Source organism: Cygnus atratus, chromosome 9, assembly GCF_013377495.2.
Source record: "Cygnus atratus isolate AKBS03 ecotype Queensland, Australia chromosome 9, CAtr_DNAZoo_HiC_assembly, whole genome shotgun sequence".
Lineage (NCBI taxonomy): Eukaryota > Metazoa > Chordata > Aves > Anseriformes > Anatidae > Cygnus > Cygnus atratus.
In genome coordinates, this window is record NC_066370.1 from 12,534,859 (window position 1) to 12,555,345 (window position 20,487).

A 20,487-nucleotide genomic window follows, 5' to 3' on the forward strand; every position below is an offset into this window, starting at 1 on the left:
TCTTAATGGTCAAGGAAAAAAACACAAGTGTGAAATGCTTCGCATGAGATCAAAAGTGGGATGAGAGCTGTTCTCTCCCTTTTCATGAATGCTTTTCGGTGTGAAAATGGTAGTCCTTAGCTGGACTGCTACCCACAGAAAGGCCCAGGCAAGGACACAACTTCCATGCGGGCTGTTTGTATGTGGGAAAAAGCCGTTCTTCTCCCTCCCTTTTTCAGACAACGGGGATGGATTAAGAAGAAATTTTTTTCTGATTACTTGGCAAATAATTTTCAGCCTTGTTCACTCAAATGGTCCCTCTTATACTCGTGATATCTCTTCAGATGGAACAACTTTAATCTTCTTCTTCCAGACATCCAGCCTCTGGATTAATTTTTCAGCTGACTGCAGTGAGCAATGTCATGCTCTTTTGATAGTTTCCCAACCAAACGTGGTCAAGGTGCTGTTTACTCACTTTACATACAGTCCCTTCCCTGCCTGGGCATGATGCCATCCACTGGATGATGTTTTACATCAAAAAGTTTTAATGTACAGCTCACGGTGTCACGTATTATTAAGCTGAAAGATGACCTGCTACATCCCTTCATTTTCTGGTGTTCAGGTTAGAGAGGATGTAGCACCTCTGGTGATCAGTGTGTGTGATTTCTGATGATCAGCTCGCTCCCAGCTCATTTTCCTCCAGAGTGCTTTTTTGTTCAAAATTTCAATATTTCTCCTTGATATCTTCAAAGTGCTAGTGATTTATATTTGAACCTATGCCAAATGTTTTCTTCTTTCCCAATAAGCTCTATTCCTAATCTTCTTTCTCCAAGGCTGTCCAGAAAGCACTAATTATAGCGCATCCTCTCTTTCTTAAAATCCTTGGACTATTCTTTGTTGCTCTTTGCAATTTAAATTTTGTTCTGCAAATATTTATCCAAGGCTCTCTGTCTGCTGCGAAAAATCACCCCTTTCCTATTTCAAGAGCAGCTTATAAGACATAGAGAATTTATTTGATGAGCATTTATGTTCCATTTTAATAGTCAATTACTGCCAAGAAAGCAGATTGACAGGCACTTGAAGCATGCTTGCTGCCTTCTTTCTCTGATGACTTTTCTTGCCTGTCCTTATCTCTGCATTTCTTGCTTACCCCCTTGTGCATCTTTTTTCTTCTGTTTTTCTCTCTCTCTCCTGATCCTCTTACCCAGAAGATGCACATTCTACAACGTTTGCTTTCAAGGTGTTCTGCTGTAATGAGAGCAGTGAAGAGACAAGAGTGGTCTGGCCTGCCTGCTAGCTGCTGTATCACACGGCCTTTTGTGTGAGCTGCTTGGTTCTTGGCATGGGGTGCCTGCAGCATGGGCTCCAAGAGGGAAAGAGAGCACACATCAAGGAACTCTGCTCTCTTTCTTCTTCTCATTGGGTGGACTGGACTTGGCAGTGAGAATGATTTACATGATGATAATCCACCTCAGGATTCAGGGGTGGACTAGGTAGCTTCTAAAGTTCCCTTTGAACCCTGTTTGTCCTGGCAGACAGAGAATGTCCGGGGTAGGTATGAGCCGTAGTGCTTTATACTCCTTTTAACTTTCATTCTATTCACCCTTTCTTCTCTAAATCCTAACATTTGTCTCAGGCTGGGAAGTGCATCCTCAAAGATATTCCTTCTCTACACCATTTGCAAAAGTACTATTGCTGTATTTTTGTGTTCTCACGACATTTATAAGATAGAAGCATTGGACTTTTTTTCTGAAGGTTCTCCAATATCGACCCCTAGTCCATCTCCGCTACCTCGTACCCCAACCTCCACTCCGGTGCACATGAAGCAAGGCTCTGCTAGTTCAGTCATTAATAATCCATATGTTGTTGTGGACAAGCCTGGACAGATGGTTGGAGCAGCAGCCACAAGCACAGGTGTGTAGTGTGATCAAAGAAGGCAGTGACTTAGTCTTACCCATTCAATTTGCTCTCCCTTTTAAGTGATGACTGCCATAACTGCATTTCAGTCTGCGCTGTTAGAAGAGTACTCAGCAAAGGAAGAGTGGTGGTGTTGCTTAAGTGTCCTGTAGCGTGGTCGAGGGTATGGTGGAGTTTAACACGACTGACTCCCTTTAGGGAACAGCACGTGGTGTAAGCCTGAAGCGAATTCGTAGATCTCTGTTCAGAGAGAGCCTGTTCTGTACAGCCAAAAGGGAAGGGGAGTTAAAGGTTGTGATGAACGGAGGTTTTAAACAGAAATGGCGCGCAGGTGCTTGGGTGAGGACTCTGTCTTGGGCATGGGCAAAGAGCATGGGGAGCTGGCAGCAACTTACAGGTCTAGTCCTAAGTCCTGTGCTGTAAGTGTGTTGAAATGGTTGATAGAGCCAGGTTACTAGGAGAACAGATGTTAGTTTTTGTTGCTGCTCTCAACGTCTAGCTGGTCTGAATGCAGCCAGTTTGGATTCCTCTAACCGGGTTCCCTTGGTGCATCTAAAGGGGACAGAAGCCTGGGGTCAGGAGGGGAAGAGGACTGAACCCCAGGAGACTGGGTGATGTCTGTGGTAGTCAACTGCTAATCTATGTGGAGGTGCTGGAGGAAAAGTCACTCCAAAGCCATTTATTTGTTACGACTTGTGGCCAAGAATGGCTTTCTAAGAGCACACTTCTTTGTGTACGTGTGTGCTTACCAGCTTCTCGGAATGATTCTTCAGAGCCGTGTGTTGAACTGCAGCGTGCGTGTGACACAAAGTGTTTGTTGTGCATGGCTGTAAAAATAGATCTCCTGATAACATTCCCTTCTTTTTTCTGAGGGAACACAGCTGCCGTGTTGTGCGCATTTTAATTTCATCACAGGGGGATTTAGTAGGGAAAGCATAGCTGAGTGTTTTAAGTGTGTTTTGGGGCTTTCTTGGTAATGCTGAAGCTCTTTTACTGATAGGGTTTTTTATTTTTGTTTTGCTTTTTTCCTGTTTCTTCCTTACCTCCAGCCTGACTTTGTTCTGCATACGTGGTTTGTCATGGTTTGGGTAACTTTCGTGTTCTCATAGTAGTGATTTTTGCATGGAGGATAGGATCTGTAGAAGTACCAGGTGGTTTGGACGTGAAAGTCTTAATGCCACTAAAGGTGCACTTTCCCACTACATCAGTGTTATTTAAGTACAGACTGGCCTGAAAGAAACTGCCTGCTGTCTCTCCTTCCCCTTGTATTCCTGCCACTTCCCTTTATCCTATATGAGCCAAATCAGATCAGCAGCAGAGCAGAAAATTAATACCTTCCCCTCCCCAAATTGTTTTGTTGTCGGATAGCCATGTCACCAGACCCCATGTGGAACAAGGGGAACGTGGGACTGGGCTTTGGGAGCCGGGTGGGATTGAGGATAATGTGTATGGACAAAGTCACCAAGGTGTTTTTGATAAAACTGCTGATCGTATTTAAAAAAAGGACTAAGGTCTGAAGCTTCATGTTTTGTGTAAGCCAGCCTTTACAAATCCCATTGTTTTGAGAAATGGCTGCACAGTTTACTTTTAAATGTAAGTGCAGTTTATAAAACAACCGTGTGAGAGACTGTGACTGTGTTTTCATGTGTGATCTGTGGCGTCTCTTAAACAAATGGAGCTACAAAATCAAACCTGCAGCAGTAACCAAAGTGCTGCTGAGTAGCAACAGGTTGTATTCATACCCTAATAATACAGGGCCAGTTCAGCACTGACCTTTCATGCCCGAACTCCCCCACCCATCTCAGGTGCAGGACGAGGGTAGTGCTGTGGCACAATTTTCCAAGAGCAGCATTCTTCAGACACAGGAGCCTGTCTTTGTTCTTCGTTTTCAGTTCTTCCTCTTCCCTACCTTGCTCTGTCCATTTGTCTGGTTACTCCTCACCCAGTGTCCCTCCTTTTCTGACTTTCCTTTTCCCTCCCAGTTTCCTTCAAACCTTCCCAATACCGGTGCTTAAGGCTAGTGTAGGTTCAGAGGGTTTCTGGGCAGTGGAGGGAGCTACATTTGCATCAGCAGATTCTGCGTGGAATCTCACCGGTGGCTGCTATGCTCAGTCATCCAGGAGTTACGTGACCCTTTGCAGCAGACAGCTCTGAGTGGACATGGGCAGTGAGTTGTCTGGGTGTGGGTCCTGCACGTGAAAATTGTGCAGCAGCTGGCCTCAGGAGTATCACAGAGCCACGTTGGGTTTTAGGGCCAGCTGGGGGGAAGTACAAGTGAGAAACTCTTCAAACACTGCAAAGTAGTCTCCTTTTTCATTTCGTACAGGTGATGGAGACAAAGACCTAATACATTTGTAATGAAAATTGGTTTGTTTTGTGCCCATGCCAACTCCCACTGATGTACCGACCTCGTGATGTGTACCTCATGGACAATATAGATTCGGCCCTTACCTGAAATCTGCTTTGTTTCCTGATGCACAGGGAGCCCAACCAGCAAACTGACAAATGTTTGTCAGGCTTCTCACAGGACTGGATCTCCTGTATCAAAGACCCATGGGAGCAGCTTTGTAACCTCAGCTGTCAAGGTAATGTTCTTATTAGGTGTATACTTTCTATTTAAAACCCAGCTTCCTATTCAGTAGGGCTTTTAGTATTATGAATTCTAAATTTCAGGCAACTCTTTTGGTCCTCATTTCATATGAGGATTTACTCAAACAGCTGTACCCCTGTGAGAACATGGTGGTTATACAAGATAGCGTTGATTCATGCAGCTCTAATTAAACTTGCCTACTCCTCTGTTTAAAGGCACCAATTTTTTGCTTTTCTACAAGGAAATTTGTAAAGGGCACAGCTCGCAGAACGTCTTACCTGTCAAGAGAGCTCTTCTCTAACTGACTTTTGATCTTTTTCACTCTGTTAGTGACAGTATATGATTAAACCAGAGGTGTCTACCTCAAAACCTCCACTTGGCTCATTGTCTTGTGTAGCAGCTTTTCCTAGTAGCCCGAAAATAGGTCATTTAATGGCTTTACAACTGCCTACATTTAGAAAAATGTTCATGTAAACAGTAGAGTAACTGAATGTATAAACAAACAGTGATGAATAAGGTTCACGCTTCTAGCTGCAAAGCCCAAAAGGTATGGAGCTGAATTATCTCAGATAAAACCTCTTCCACGTCTTGCACAAGGAAGGGTATTTCTGGCAGGCAAGTGGCGTCAGTGAGGTTCTTTCTGAAAGCATCTGGTGGGTGTGCTGCTGAAAACAGGAGCGTTTCCCTGTCTCTGAGTCACAAGAATATTAGTGCTGGATATGGTGGGGAAGGGGCGGAGGTTTTTCAGTCAGCCTGCAGAGAGCAAATCGTTTCACATTTGGAACTGAAATGCTTCCTACATCTGTTAAGAAAAATGTGTTGAAGATTGCTCTCGGAAACAATTATTTTGGAGTAGCATTTTAAATGTCAGGTGTGCAGCTGGCTATTCTGCTTTTAAGAGCCTGGCTGTTAAGGATTTTACTTAACAATGTTAAAAAACCATTTATTTTTCGCTGGTTTGGGACAGTTCTTTCTGTTAGGTTTTAAGTGAGTCAGAGTAGGTGCATATCATTAATAAAAGTTGGAATCTGTATTTGCAGGGCAATGTCGGTTAAAATCTGAAGGTATTTAAAAAATAATAATCCTAACTGTAAACAGAAATATATTTAATTTATGTCCATATGTCTTCTGGTTGGTGGAAAAGTGATAATTTGGTGATTTCTTCAAAGAGGGTGGGATGTCTGATAGTTCAATGTGACGTTAACAGATTGTGCTTCACTTATCACTTTCTCATCCCTTCACTATATGGAAGTTTTCTCAGTATTTTTTTAAATGACTTATGCCTGTGTTCCTTTTGGCACTTTAAAATGCCCAATAGGCATGTTGCTCTTGAAAAGTCTGGTTGTGCCTCTAAACTTATCTTCACACCTTTTCCTGTTTGCTAGCAGTTGTGTAGCTATGTGGTGAACCAGAGCAAACAACTCCTCTGGTTGAAAAAGAACCTATTTTCAGCTGTGTGTGTCAGCACAAGGAAGATGGCAGGAGCACTGGTTTAGAGTCCGAGGCCTTTTTGGTCATGATCCAACCCCGAGATGGACTAAGTAGTTGCGAAACCAGTCTCAGAGTTCACATTGCTTGTAGAAGAGTACAATTATTTTAATTAAGCAAAACATAACAACGCCAGACTTCCTCAGATGCACGTGACGTGTCAACCAGCCTCGGACTGAGGAATGACAGATGCACTATTTTGCAGGTGTAGAAATGTTTTTTTATTCCATTTAGTTAGGCAGCCTCACTGTTTGTGCCAACTCATGAGTTCTGCTTGAAAAGACTGTGCCATCAGTATCTGAGATAATTTTGCTTGCAGATTAAATTGGATGTATATATTTTTTTGTGTTCTCCGTAACTTGTTTCTTCTCAGATACTCTTCTCTTTCTGAGACTGGGCATAGATTGGCAGAACGGTTGAGGTTGGCAGGGTCCTCTGGAGACCATGCAGTGCAACTTCTCTGCCCAGAGCAGGGTTAGTTAGACCAGGTTGCGCACAAATGTGTCCAGTTGGGTTTTGAGTATCTCCAAGGCTGGAGAGGCCACAGCCTCTCTCAGCAGCCTGTTCCAGTGTTCAATCATCATTAGAAAAAAAAGGGGGAGGGGAACGGGGGGCGGGAAGAAAGATGTTTTCCTTATGTTTAAACAGAATTTCTTGCGTTTCAATTCATGCCCATTGACTCTTGTCCTTTCATTGCATACTATTGAGCTCTGTCTGGCTCAGTCATCTTCACACCCTCTCGCAGGTATTTATTGCACATCGATAAGATGCTCACTCAGACTTCCCGTCTCAAGGCTAAAATAAGCCAATTATTAGCCTGCCTTAATTTTACAGCTCTGAAATGCTTTGTATAAAAAGCTGTTGGGGAACATGTGTCAATTTCTTTTATTTGTGTATGATATGGTAAGAAACAGTTACTGCTGTTGGAGATACAATCTAGAAAACAAATTTTAATTAAGCAAATTGTATTAAATATGTTACATTCTTGTTACATAAATGTTGACTGATTTTGGAAGTGGCTTATTTGTACAGGTAATTTGGGATCGCCCAGCTTGTCCATGCTACCCTCTGTTACTAATGACTTGTTTTCTTTCTTTTGTTGGATGTTTCACCAATTTTTTTTGGCCACATCTTCCTATTTGCAGCAGGAGGATTCCCTGTTTGCCACCATGCCACCCCTTTGTCCCATTGGGAGTCATTCCAAGGTGCAAAGCCCCAAATCAGTCACTGGAGGACTTGGAGCTTTTACAAAGGTATTCCTCTTGGCTTTTGTGCCTGGACAAGGAGCACAGTATTAGCATTTCATGCTGACTTTTGCCACAGACTGTATAACTTCCAGTGCATGTAAAACTTAACTGGAACCAACATGTCTTGCTGCCGAGGGCTCTCTATCACCTCTCAAAAGATGTATCTTGACTTCTTTTCCTGTGGCTCTGCTGTTCCTGTGGTCTTTCTTTTCATCATCTCTTTCATCCTTTCTTGTTTTCTTTTGAATCGCTGTCATATTGAGGCTGATTTTTAAAGGTATTTTTTGGTGGGATACAGAAAAGTAGTCAGTAGAAGATCTGTCAGGAGTTTCTAACAAAATGCTCTAGTGATTTCTGAGTGTCAGATGTTGCCGTTTGTGAGTACGTTTCCCTAAATGTTAGCATACTGAATTTAAGGCTTTGGGCAATATTTGGTGATCCAGCTAAAAAGTTGAAAAGATACTTCCTACTAGTTACAGTATTTACAGCAGTCTACCCAAAAAAAACAAATCACCAGCCTTTCCTGAGTTGCTGATTTTGGTGATTAGATTTAGGGCCTGTTCCAGGGAAACATATAGTCATGTTGAGCTACACACAAGAGAATAATATGATCTTCAACCAGTTACAATATCTACATCTGGTTATATCTACACCTATAATATTAGCTATAATTTTGCAAGATAGAGGAAAAAAAAAAGGGGGTTTATAACATGTTCTGAGCAGGAAAATACTTAGGTATTTGAAACCTTAAAGTGTTCTGGCTCCTTCCTGAGATGGAGATGTTAGTGATGTTAGTATGTGAGTAGAACTAGTAGTTGTAATACTATTACCACTGTCTGTGGTTCTTTAATTTCTGTGAGCACCTTTCAAATTTGGAATGCTCTGTAAGTACAGACCCCCTGCACACTTTTGTGCTGTGAGCAGCCCTCATGTTAGGTTTGGGAGGTGAGTTACCCCTGATGGTGTGTGAGAACCACATCCGAGTTACTGGCTGTTGTGTGCCCTTTCTTACAGACAGGCTGTTCCAGAAATGACTCCCAGTCATTTAGAGTTGCTCGTTATTTTTTTTCTGTTGTGGTGGTGTTATTTATTTTTTTTTCTTCATATCTAAAAGGTGATAATAAAACAGGAACCAGGAGAGCTGCCGCAGCAACCCCAGCTACCAGCAACAGCGACAACCCCACAGACCTCTGTGCAGCAGTATGTCACTGTAAAAGGAAGCCACATGTTAGCCTTGTCACCGCAAAAGCCGGTCGTGAGCACAGGCGAGGGGACGGTGCAGTCTAAGGTATGAGGCACTTGGGCATCTTTGGGTTGGTGCAGGCCATCTGTTGTGTAGTTTCATTGCAACACTTCATGCTTCTCCTGGGGGCGTGGAGTTAGTTCCATCTCAGAAAGAGGCAGGGGCACACCGACTGGCTAGTTTCCCCCTGTGCACAGAGTGGCTCATGTCATGCTTAGCTTTTGTCCTTGACAAGGGAGCAGGGTGAGCAAGCACTATTGCATTTTGTTGTTTAGGGAAAACATCTCCCACCTCTGTCTAGTCCATTGCAACAGTGGGGTGGAGGTGGTTTTGAACTGGGTCCCGACAACCCAGAAAGTTGGCTGCCATCATCAGCTCTTGCTGAAATTCATCCAGGTCTCTCTGTAACAGGAAGTGAATTCTTTCCTCGGAGTAGGGGTGAGGGCTGGGATAGAGCTAGCGTAAGGTGGAAGCAATCCTACCTGAGTGATTGCAGTGCTGCTGTGACAGGGGTGACGCAGCATCTCAGAAGGCATCGTAAATGTGCAGTGACAAGATGACAGGTTTATAGCATGTTCTGAGCAGGAAAATACTTAGGTATTTGAAACCTTAAAGTGTTCTGGCTCCTTTCTGAGATGGAGATGTTAGTGATATCAGTTCTCTCCCTTGCCTATTTCCATGGTAGCTACAGTGAAATCATGTGCCGAGCACAAGGGACTACATATGGAGGGCTGAATTTTGCATAAGTAAATACATATTTGCATTTTCAACAGTTCATTGCCCTTTTTACTGCCTTATTTGCCTGTTTGAGCAGGTATGCAAACTCTGTGTTTGCCTGTGGGTATTGTCAACAGACAAAATTGAAGCACTTGGCAGGTTCTAATTTGAGGCCATAGTTTTCCCAGGGAGTCTGTTCCTATGAATGTGTTAACACTAAATCTTTGGATTTCTTTATTTCACCAAGGCAAGCTTTATCCTCAGATGGAATGAATCTGCTGTTTATATATCAGAGAAAAATGAAATTGCTCTGTAATTTGAATGTACTCAGTCTTCTGTGGTTACTCTGAAATCCTGATCGTGTTTAACAGTGTATTGCTTTTTACCTGGAGCTGGCCTCTTGCCAATCTAATTTTGTTTCAGAATGAATAGCCTTTATACATGAGTAGACATGTAGAAAGCGTCCTAAAATGTCTAGAGATGGAGGTAGCATACCAGCTAGAATTCAAGTGGTTCCTCTTGCAAGAAACACATCACCCAATACTTATTTGTTGCAGGTTGTTGGCGTTCCAGTTGGTTCTGCTTTACAGTCGACAGTGAAACAGGCGGTGGCTATCAGTGGTGGCCAGATACTTGTGGCAAAATCTAGTTCTTCAGTAGCAAAGGCTGTTGGTCCAAAACAGGTTGTGACTCAAGGTGTAGCCAAAGCCATCGTGAGTGGAGGTGGAGGAACAATTGTTGCTCAGCCTGTGCAGACTATAACAAAGGCGCAAGTTGCTTCCACAGGTGCTCAGAAAAGTACATCTCAAGGATCAGGTAGAGTAATTTTATACCTTGTTAATGGCTCATGATGGCTCTGTAATGATTCTTTCAACTTTAAAATAATTGATGGTAAAGCTTGACAATGAATAGGAAAGTCTATGGAAATTCAGGCTGACTGAGGGTAGCGTGGTAATAAAATCTGAACTCATTATCTGTAAGGAAAGAGAGCACAAGTACTTTACAACACGCGGTGTTCTATGAGTAGAGGACAGTTTGGTCAGACCTGCAGATGGCCCTCACTTACATTGGCAGGGGGTGTTTGAGGCGTCCTGGGGCGTGGAGATCAGCAGGATATCCTGGGGAATGTGCTAGAGATCTGGTGGACTTTCATGGAGCCAGGTCTTGTACTTTTGACCAGCATTGTGGTCTTTGGATGTTCAAAGGAACTCTTGAACCCAACAAACAAAAGTCAAACTGTGCTTCCTGCATCTTCACATCTTCCCCCATGCTCACAATTACGGGAATGTGGGCAGAAGCCCCCAGCCTGCTTGTGCACGCAGCTGGCTTTAGCTGCACATCTCAGCTCAGACTCTGGACAGTTTGAAAGGTACTGTGTGACTTCTAGACTCAAGCCTGCAAACCCCACCACTGTGCTTCTTTGGCCTGTGGCCATAAGTACTGCACACTGAGGTTTTTTTCAGACCTGTTCAATGTGTTTGTGCGTCACTGGTGAAGTTAATCTCAGTTAGGACAGCTAAGCATGGATTATCAAAGGCTAGATGCGTGCCACTCCCAATACTTTAATTCTGTGCAGACTTCATTGCATACTGGCCTCTGCAAGCACTAATTTTTTCCTTTTTATTCCTTCTTTCTAGTCATGGCTACACTGCAGTTACCAGCCACCAACCTGGCAAACTTGGCAAACTTGCCACCAGGCACCAAACTGTACCTCACCACCAACAGCAAGAATCCTTCTGGAAAAGGAAAACTGCTTCTGATACCCCAAGGAGCCATACTGAGAGCCACAAATAATGCTAGTTAGTCTTGTAGGGAAATCTAATGCCTTAAATAACGTAATCACTGTGTAATTAATATGTTTGGTGTTTTTGCTATAATGAATCCTGGTACTGTGAAAGTCAATAATGGGATGGGGGTTCTTTGCTCACAACAACACAGTATGTGGAGCTAAAAAGCTGAGATGTCAAAAGTGTCTTTCATCTGAGATGAAACTGCTTTACATCAGGGCTCCCGATGTCTTACTATTTGTGCTGAAAGCAGACTAACTTTCCCCATAATTCACAGTGAAAGATTGCCTTCACTGTGCAATGATGCTTTCTCTGTGGGGAGACAACTGCGTTTTCATAATGTAGAACTGGATTTGAATGCAGTTGTGAAATCTATTAATAAGTAATGGAATGAGACCCTGGAAAAACTAGAAACATAATAAGCTGGCTTTGAAAAGGATTAGTTAACTGTATCTAGAATGAGGGAAAGAAATAGATTTGAATATTGATAAAAGGTTTGACCCCGAGTTGTTGACACCAGCAGAAACGCTTCGTTGGTAATGGGCTTATGAATCAAACTTGCTGTGAAATACCTGGAGAACAGCACTGCTAAAATACTTCTGATGGGCAGTATTTTTTCTATAGTGTGCTCTTGCATTGTGTAGCTTAAGAAAAGGCTGGTTCTGGGACATGGCTTAGTAGGTAATACTGGTGGTAGGGGGATGGTTGGACCAGATGATCTTGGAGGTCTTTTCCAACCTTCATGATTCTATAGGAAAAGAATACGGTGGGTTTTGGACTGTGTAGATGCAGAGTTTTGTTGTGAGCCTTCCCCAGAATGTCTCTGTTTTTGGGGCTGGGGTTTAACATGGGAGATGGATTACGTGCCAGGTGTTTGCTCATAGTTCTGATACTGACACTGAGGAGGAGAGATTATTCAGCTTAATATATAAGAAGGTAGATACCAGCAGCATAGCTAGTATTTGGAGTATTTCCAGAGCTTCTGCTGCAGATTCATAACCTGCAAAAGACTGATTAAAAACAGTTTACCTGTTGGACAGTGTTTTCGTCAATAGAAATTTCACATCAGCCTGAAATGAGCTTTTCATGCCCACCAGTCCTTACTCCCCCCCTATATCTCCTTTTGTTCATGGTATTTGCTGACCTATAAGAGAGCACAGCAGCACTTCTGAACTGTGCTGTACCGGGTAATTACGGTGTTTATGCCTGGATATTACTCGGTTACATAATGTGGTACAGCAAGCATCTTGCAATCTGTTTTCAATTATTTGTGTATACAGGAATACTTCAGCAACTGACATTGTCTGGTTACCAAAGAGTCAAGCCTTTTGTTCTGGTTACAGGTCTCCAATCTGGTTCTTCTACGAATAGTGGAGGAGGAGGAACCCAAAGCACAAGCAGTAACTTGTCACAGCACCTCACCTATACATCCTACATCCTGAAGCAGACACCCCAGGTCAGTAGCATAAGCATATTAATAGAAGCAGTTCAGTATTTCAGGCTGCATTGAATCTCTCTAGCAACGCTTGCCTCTTTTTCTTCTGCCAGGTATCTGCTTTACTACTTGCTATAGCTATTTGCACATATCTGCACTTTACCTCCCCTTGCAGGGTGGGACCCCCTTGGGGCTTGGCTCCTTGTGGGCTGAGAAAATAGCATGGAGCACTTTCTCAGGGCAACTGGTGGGTGGTGAAATAAGAGCCCGTGATGGCAGGGGAGCAAGGTCTCCACACTAGGAGAGGTGATAAGACTAATAATATTAGAAGATCCATCTTACATAATAGGATGCATGGAAGTTCTAGGAAAGCCTTATAGATAGGGGAATAAAGGAGAGTTATTAGAGAGAAATGGCAAGGCTGAGAAAGGAAGAAAAATGATAAAACAGAAGATTGTGTGAAGGGATCCATGCTTGACTGTAGGTGAATGAAGAGAAAAGAGCAACAACTAAATAAGGATGTGAAACAGAAAGGGATGCAAGGCTTCAGATGGTAGGTTGTTAGAGTGCACACCTCCAGATCTAGCTGTGATTTCTGTTTGCTGATCTCTGAGTATATAACCTTTGTGGGTGAATGGAGTTAAATCCAGTTGGAGGCCGGTCACTAGTGGAGTCCCCCAGGGCTCAGTACTGGGGCCAGTCCTCTTTAATATCTTTATTGATGATCTGGATGAGGGGATTGAGTGCACCCTCAGTAAGTTTGCAGACGACACCAAGTTAGGTGCGTGTGTCGATCTGCTCGAGTGTAGGAAGGCTCTGCAGGAGGATCTGGATAGGCTGGACCAATGGGCTGAGGCCAACTGTATGAAGTTCAACAAGGCCAAGTGCCGGGTCCTGCACCTGGGGCACAACAACCCCAAGCAGCGCTACAGGCTGGGAGATGAGTGGTTGGAAAGCTGCCTGGCAGAGAAGGACCTGGGAGTACTGGTTGATAGTCGGCTGAATATGAGCCAGCAGTGTGCTCAGGTGGCCCAGAAGGCCAACAGCATCCTGGCTTGTATAAGAAGCAGTGTGGCCAGCAGGGCTAGGGAAGTGATTGTCCCCCTGTACTCGGCTCTGGTGAGGCCACACCTCGAGTACTGTGTTCAGTTTTGGGCCCCTCGCTACAAGAAGGACATGGAGGTGCTCGAGAGAGTCCGGAGAAGGGCAACGAAGCTGGTGAGGGGTCTGGAGAACAAGTCTTACGAGGAGCGGACGAGGGAGCTGGGATTGTTCAGCCTGGAGAAGAGGAGGCTCAGGGGTGACCTTATTGCACTCTACAGGTACCTTAAAGGAGGCTGTAGCGAGGTGGGGGTCGGTCTATTCTCCCACGTGCCTGGTGACAGGACGAGGGGGAATGGGCTCAAGTTGCGCCAGGGGAGGTTTAGGTTGGATATTAGGAAGAACTTCTTTACTGAAAGGGTTGTTAGGCATTGGAATAGGCTGTCCAGGGAAGTGGTTGAGTCACCATCCCTGGAGGTCTTTACAAGACGTTTAGATGTAGAGCTTAGTGATATGGTTTAGTGGAGGACTTGTTAGTGTTAGGTCAGAGGTTGGACTCGGTGATCTTGGAGGTCTCTTCCAACCTAGATGATTCTGTGACTAAATGCATTTTGAAGCTAGAAGGTGACAGTGGTTCGATTTCTGACATTTTTTTTGCCTAGCCCGGCAGTAGCCTCTCTGATCTTGCAGGTTAAGCAGTATTTGTCACAAAGAATAAACCTGAAGAGCATCATGTGTATTCTATTGCAGTGGATGCCTCTGAGTATATAGGGAACTGTAGCTTTTTCACCTTTACCTTTGTGTTCGAAAGTGTTCTGCACCAAGACGGCTATGTCTCGCTCTGGGTGCAGAATCATCCGTTGTAATTAACAATGCATTATTTTAGAAGACAGAATGTTTTGGGGCACTGGCGTGCTTCCTGCCCTTGGAAGGTGGACAGAGAGGAGGCTTCCTTTCAGTGGGATCGGCAAAGATGAGTTTTTTTTTTCAGGTTTTTTTTGTCTTCTTTAATTCAAGCGTTTGTGATTATTGCAGTACAGAAAGAATGTCAAAAACCTGCTTAAAGCATTATTTTGCATCACAGAATACCTGCAGATGTTGCTGTTCCACTACAGCTGCAGGCTGTAGCAGTGTTGTCACTCTTAGATTTCTGACTCATAACTGTGGTTTCAAACGCTGACCTCCCTGACTTATTTCTGGAGCAGGGCACCTTTCTGGTTGGCCAACCTTCTCCTCAAAGTTCTGGGAAGCAGCTGACGCCAGCATCTGTTGTTCAGGGCAATGTCGGAGTTGGAACATCTTCCACACAAGGACAAGCATTAAAAGTGATAACTGGACAGAAAACAGCTTTATTTACACAGGTAACTTGCAAACGATGTGTTTCTCTTACTGGTCAGCATTTTGACAGATAAAGTATAGGAACCACAATTGCACATTATGAGAGCTTCCCCTTTCGTAGTCTGTTTTTTCTTTATACAGTTACAGTTACGGCTGCACTATGAAAGCATACAAAGGTGTACTTTTATATGCAGATATTGGACCACAGTTTTCCAGCTTTATTGATGTTCTCAAAGTGGGTCATTTATAAGCTTAGGTTGCTAGTTTTTAAATGTGCTCCAGGATTTATTAATGATGTAGTATTAGAGGAGTGAATACAGATAAATGCAAAAATCTGCTTAAATATTTGAACCTTAGAAATGAATCACCTGTTACATCTCTTAGAAATTTTTGGCCTTGGTCATCTTGAGATCACTCAAAAGACCCTTCTTTTCTGAATAGTCCCTGTGAAACTCAAACTCACCAAGAGTGCCAGAAAACCGTCCAAAATTCAAAATCAGTAGGCTTTAAAAATAAAACAAAAAAACCTCTCTACAGCTTGATAAATTTGAATTTGAGGTAGTAATTTTGTTCCAACTATTCTTGTCCCAGAATGCCTCTTTCATTGAAAAAAGTAATTTTAAAATATTTTCCAGTAATATAAGAAGCATTCATCTTGTTTTTTAAACAAGCAAACAAAAAACAACAGATACAGTGTTGATATCATTTACCCTATGCTGAATTTCTTTTCCAAGGCTGCACCCAGTGGACAGACATCACTGATGAAAATATCAGATGGGTCTCTGAAATCAGTGCCTGCCTCATCCCAGCTCTCCAAACCTGGTACCACTGTGCTGAGAGTATCAGGAGGTGTTATCACCACAGCTGCTGCTCCTGCCGTGGCCCTTCCCACAAATGGGGTGGCACAGGTGAGAAACAACCTGGCCAACATACTAGGAGATGACATTTGCACCCTACCCAGTATAATCCCCAGGAAAGGATGACTTCTGCTTTATGATCTATTGGTGGTTTTTCTTCCAATCAGCGTTGTTGGTTTATCTGCTTTTTAGTTGTTTTCTGGTGCTGCGTACAAAACTAACTCCTTTGCAGATTAGTCGCTTGTTGTTCTATGTAAAATAGGTAAAGAAGCAAGGGAAGAAGGGAAACTTAAAACTTGCACTTCCTTGCTTTTAAAATTCAGGTAGGCAGGAAAAGCTTTATCTGAAACAGCTTTTGCAGTCATACAGATGAGATTTTTGGGCTACCTAGCCTTTAAACACCAAATCTGTCACTAGCACAAAAATTTGCAGAAGAATGTAAAATGCCTGAAGATCTACATCCAGTAGGCCAGTGAAAGCCAACAGTAGTTAGAATGTAGATTGTTCCTCTGAGATCACAGGCTCAACAATGTTCAGTGCCCAATCTGTTGTGAATAGACTTCACGGTGGCCAAGGTTCATGGTCCTTTGGTTCTGACCGCATTCAAAGGATGTCACTCCTCCCTACCCCTGAGGAGTCGTAACGGTGCAGCATAGGAATGGGATGCTTTGCCATGAAGTGAGATTGAAAGTAAAACATTTGTGTTCCTGGAGTGAGGGGGGCATGCAGCCGTGTGTCCAGTTGGTACAGGTTGTCCACCAGGAGTGGAGATGGAATTCATGAGGTGGGGATGAGGCAGCAAAGAGGAAAGTGTGTTCACTGGGAGGCTTTCCCAGTCTTCCTGCTTCTGTCTGTGGGGAGGCAAAGGTTTAAACAAGTTGAGAGTTGAGGCCATGCTTCCCTTAGAGAGCTGAACCCTGGCATACACAGCACATATTGGTGAAAATACTGAAATTTGCTTTAAATGCTACTTACTCTGTACAGCTCTCAGTGAAGCTGCAGAGGTTCCAATTTTCCGTCCAACCTCTTTATCCCAAAGTCACCACCACCACCTGACTTCCCAATGACAGTTATTAGCACCCTGTTGGCCTACCTATCCCTGCCTAGGCCACACAGCAGCCAGGACACCAGGATCTGCCTGGGGACTGAGCTGATAAGTGTCAAAGAAGTTGTGGCTAATGTTGTGAGATATCTCATCTGGAGGTTTGCTTGCTGGAGTTAAGGGACCTAGCTCCAGATACCATCGCAGCAATTGTGGTAGCGGTTCCTGTGTGCACAATTTCATGTTATTTCTGCTTTAAATAGTCTCCATTCTCTGCATATCATATTGTTGTATATCATTGTATATGGGCTTTTTGATAAGTGCTTGTAAATTTCTTTCTTCTTAGCGATAGAAAAACAGAGTTCTGCTTTTGCTATTTCTAGATATTCTCTCCTTGTGTTTATTGCTGAATCATCTGTGAAATTACAAGGAATGTTATCACTGTCTTCCTCCTTTATGCAGCAAATAGATAATGCAGGTTCCAGTTCGTCATCTTCTGGAGCTCCTACAGCAAAAACGTCTGGACAACACCAAATCTGTATAAACCAGAGCCAGTCTACTTCATCAGTAGTGAATAAGACTGCTACTTCTACTGTTGTAAGTGTTGCTTCTCTGGTGACTACACCAACGCCTGTGACTGGAAAAGCTGCAGTATCAGGTATTCTCCCTTCATGCCTTTTCTACAGAAAGTTAAAATTGTGTACAAGTTCTCTAGATGTCTTCGCTGTAAAAGGAAGAATGTGGAATCATCTGCCTTTGTGAACGGTGAAAGTAGAGTCATGCTTTCTAAAACGTAACTTATTAGGATAACTTTTGGCTTAGCCAAAGAGATGTGTAAATAATTTGGCATCCTAATACAGTGCATTGACTGCATCTGATACGAGTAACAGTGCAAGTTGCCTACTGGTATTGGAGAGGGATTTTAGGTTTTCATGGCAAATCCTCTGTAGAGGATGCATTCTGCTTGTTCAAGGTATCAGAGGTACTATAAACTTGATTCAGTTTGTGAAAATGAACTGCCACTGAAGTTGGAGAAGTTGCATAAGCAGAATTTGGCTCTGAGACTTTGCATCTGCTCTTTTTGGCTTGGAAAAAGAGAGGTTTTGATTTAAGGTTAATGAATGTTTTAAAGTCATAATCTGTTGAGTACAGCAAAGTGGATTTGATCTGGAATCTTTCAACTTAATAAAGATAGAGCAATAAAGATGGTCTGCCTCTAGGTAGAGGGGTGTTTTCCTTATTCAGTTTCATAGTCTTCCAGTTTATTTTGTATTATGGAGAGCAAATGTAGCAGGTTTAATTTTAGTATCATGAGTTAACATTAGACGTCTTCATTTTGACTTCTAATTTACCTGCTGGTATGTCATACTCATTTGAAATGGCCCCTTACTAAGGGGAAACAAAACAAATACAAAAAGAGAAAGTTAAGTGACATGGAGCCCATCTAGCAGTCCCTTTTTAAAGCAGCTCTTCTCATTTCCATTGTACACAGTGTTCCAAACTCTTCCTTTCTTCATCACACTGTTTTCCAAAGCTTGAAAATAAACAACAGAAGCTGTAAAGACTGCTGCAGTTCTGCAATAAGCAGTTGAGTATTTTCTTCTTTCCAAACAAAGCAGCTAGAGTTTTTGTTGGAAATACACCATTCTAAATAGCTTTCTGATTAAGGCTGCCATATATAAGAATATCATCTAGATTTTTTTTTTTTTTTTTTTTTTTTTTTTTTTTTAAGTCTGAGACACTGACTTCATTATTAAAAGCAAATTCAGGAATCCCAAAAGAAGCAATTGCTATAAAACATGTTATTTCAGTGTCGGGGGGGGAATACTATGTTAGAATTCTTGACATCTGTATTTTTAAAGGCAACTTTTCAAAAAGAATCTCAGATCTTCTTGTTGTTTTGCAATGGGCAGTGTTGCCTCCCTGTCAGGCTAATAGGAATAGTTGCAAATGTCCCTTTTTACTTGCCTTGCAGTTTGGGTCCTTTGCCATGCTGTCCTAACACATCTTTGCATCACACAGTTACGACATCCCCCAAGCCACACTTTAAAATGATAACACTTTCTTGAAGTGTGAGAAACTGTTCTGGAAGGAAACTTGTGAAGCCCTGAACATTTAAATGCTTGCTGAAGACTGACTGTCCCCAAAGAGAGCTTTGGTTTACTGTTTAACATCCCTGTAAGAGCTGTTTGGGGGCAGTGCATCAAAGAGGAAGCCAGCAGCCACTGAGCTTGAGCATTGTGGTGCTGCACATTTGAGAAGGCTGGAGGCAGAAGAAAAGGTTTTGCCAAAATGTGTGGCATCAGATACTTAATTCTAAAAATATAGTATTTTTTATTTAAATGAATCTCAAATAGAAAGTTCTATAATGTTTAAAAATGAACTAGGCTAGCCTTCTTGCCAAGTGTTCATTGTCTAACTGACCAGCGTTACGTATCTTTCAAAACCAAGGGACATTTTCATCAGACCTTGCACGTCTGGTACTTGGAAGGCAGTTATTTCTTAAACAATAGTAATGGATTGTAAGGGGAATAGAAACTTTCTTGAAACAAATTGTGAGTATAAAATTACCACTGCGAAACTAAGAAGCGTGTTGTTTGCAGTTTTCTAAAACAAAAGCTGAATAAAAGTTTGTTCAGTCAAAGCATTAAATAAAATTATATAGGAAATAGCCAGTTTACTAATAAAAATGATAAGCATAGTCCCATATCACAGTATTAGAGCCCTGGTTTTGGTGGTTTGGGATGTCATCACTGTGGATGAGGGAGCTAGGGGAACAGGAGATGAGTGCTCCTCAGTCATTGCCCCGTGGTTCAGCTTGGAGCCATGTTGGCTTCCACCAAAGTCACTGGATGCTGCCACTGTTAATGTTGTTAATATCACAATGTCCTGCTTGTTCTTCTAGACTTAACTAAAATCAGTTATCTAACTCAGTCCCCCCCCCCCCCCCTTAATGTGCTTCATAGCTTGATCAGCCATCCTTATGGATGCATGCATTGAGTGCTTGTAACAGAAAGACATGGGACGCTCAGTTCAGGTATATTCTTCATCAGACTGGCTGCCCAGGCTTGGGTTCATCGTTTAGTTAAAGCATGGTTGATTTTGCTCTGCTAACTGCAGTGGGTGCTGCTAAGCTGAGCTGCAGAGGTGAGAGGGGCTGTGTAAGTACGACAGCTGTCATTCACTGGCTTACCAGATGCTTGAGCACAAGTAAAGGAGAGGAGAGCTGCGAGTCACGCTCTAACTGCTTTTGTCTTGCTCTATTAAGAGTGTTTTACTCTGTGCTGAGCCTGCTTCATTTGAAAGGTTTGTTTTACATCAACTTTTGCTTAAGATTACTTAAGTAATTAGGAACTTGCTTCACAAATGTCAGAGTGCTGTGCAGCATATAATGCATCTCAGTACTTTCGGAGTCATCCATGTCAGTAAAAATTTTAACAGGCAGTTCGCTGAACTGTGGCTTGTTAAGACGGTGGCAGTGGTAGCTTATGTGCCATCCTACTTCAGTCAGAAAGGGAGAGAAATAACTGGAGATAAACAAAATGGTGTGTTTTATTTAACGTTTTGTCTTCCATTCTTCTTGCAGGGTTGCTAAAAATCCACTCAAATCAGTCTAGTCCACAGCAGGCTGTTCTGACAGTTCCCAGCCAGCTTAAACAGCTCGGTGTAAACACAGCTTCTGGAGGTGTTCAGACTATACTCATGCCTATGAACAAAGGTAAAGGGCAGAGGAGGATGACAGATGGTGTTTGAAAATCCCCTTTGACACAGGGTAGCTCTTCGTCACTGTTGGCATACCTGGTCCA

At 42.8% G+C, this 20,487-nt stretch overlaps 1 protein-coding gene across 5 annotated transcripts in view; it reads left to right on the forward strand.

Annotated features, from left to right (window-relative positions):
• The window catches only part of YEATS2 (YEATS domain containing 2), a 47,872-nt gene that overhangs the window by 14,329 nt on the left and 13,056 nt on the right, over window positions 1-20,487 (forward strand). For 2 of the 5 annotated variants that reach the window (XM_035544979.2, XM_035544980.2), the window contains exons 11-21: window positions 1,735-1,893; window positions 4,378-4,481; window positions 7,120-7,227; window positions 8,336-8,509; window positions 9,739-9,997; window positions 10,819-10,980; window positions 12,312-12,424; window positions 14,650-14,805; window positions 15,517-15,690; window positions 17,144-17,339; window positions 20,268-20,399. In XM_035544979.2, the coding sequence (XP_035400872.1) occupies window positions 1,735-1,893; window positions 4,378-4,481; window positions 7,120-7,227; window positions 8,336-8,509; window positions 9,739-9,997; window positions 10,819-10,980; window positions 12,312-12,424; window positions 14,650-14,805; window positions 15,517-15,690; window positions 17,144-17,339; window positions 20,268-20,399 (1,737 nt within the window). The remainder of the gene's footprint in view (window positions 1-1,734; window positions 1,894-4,377; window positions 4,482-7,119; window positions 7,228-8,335; window positions 8,510-9,738; window positions 9,998-10,818; window positions 10,981-12,311; window positions 12,425-14,649; window positions 14,806-15,516; window positions 15,691-17,143; window positions 17,340-20,267; window positions 20,400-20,487) is intronic. The other 3 variants (XM_035544984.2, XM_035544985.2, XM_035544983.2) reach the window with 2 other exon arrangements.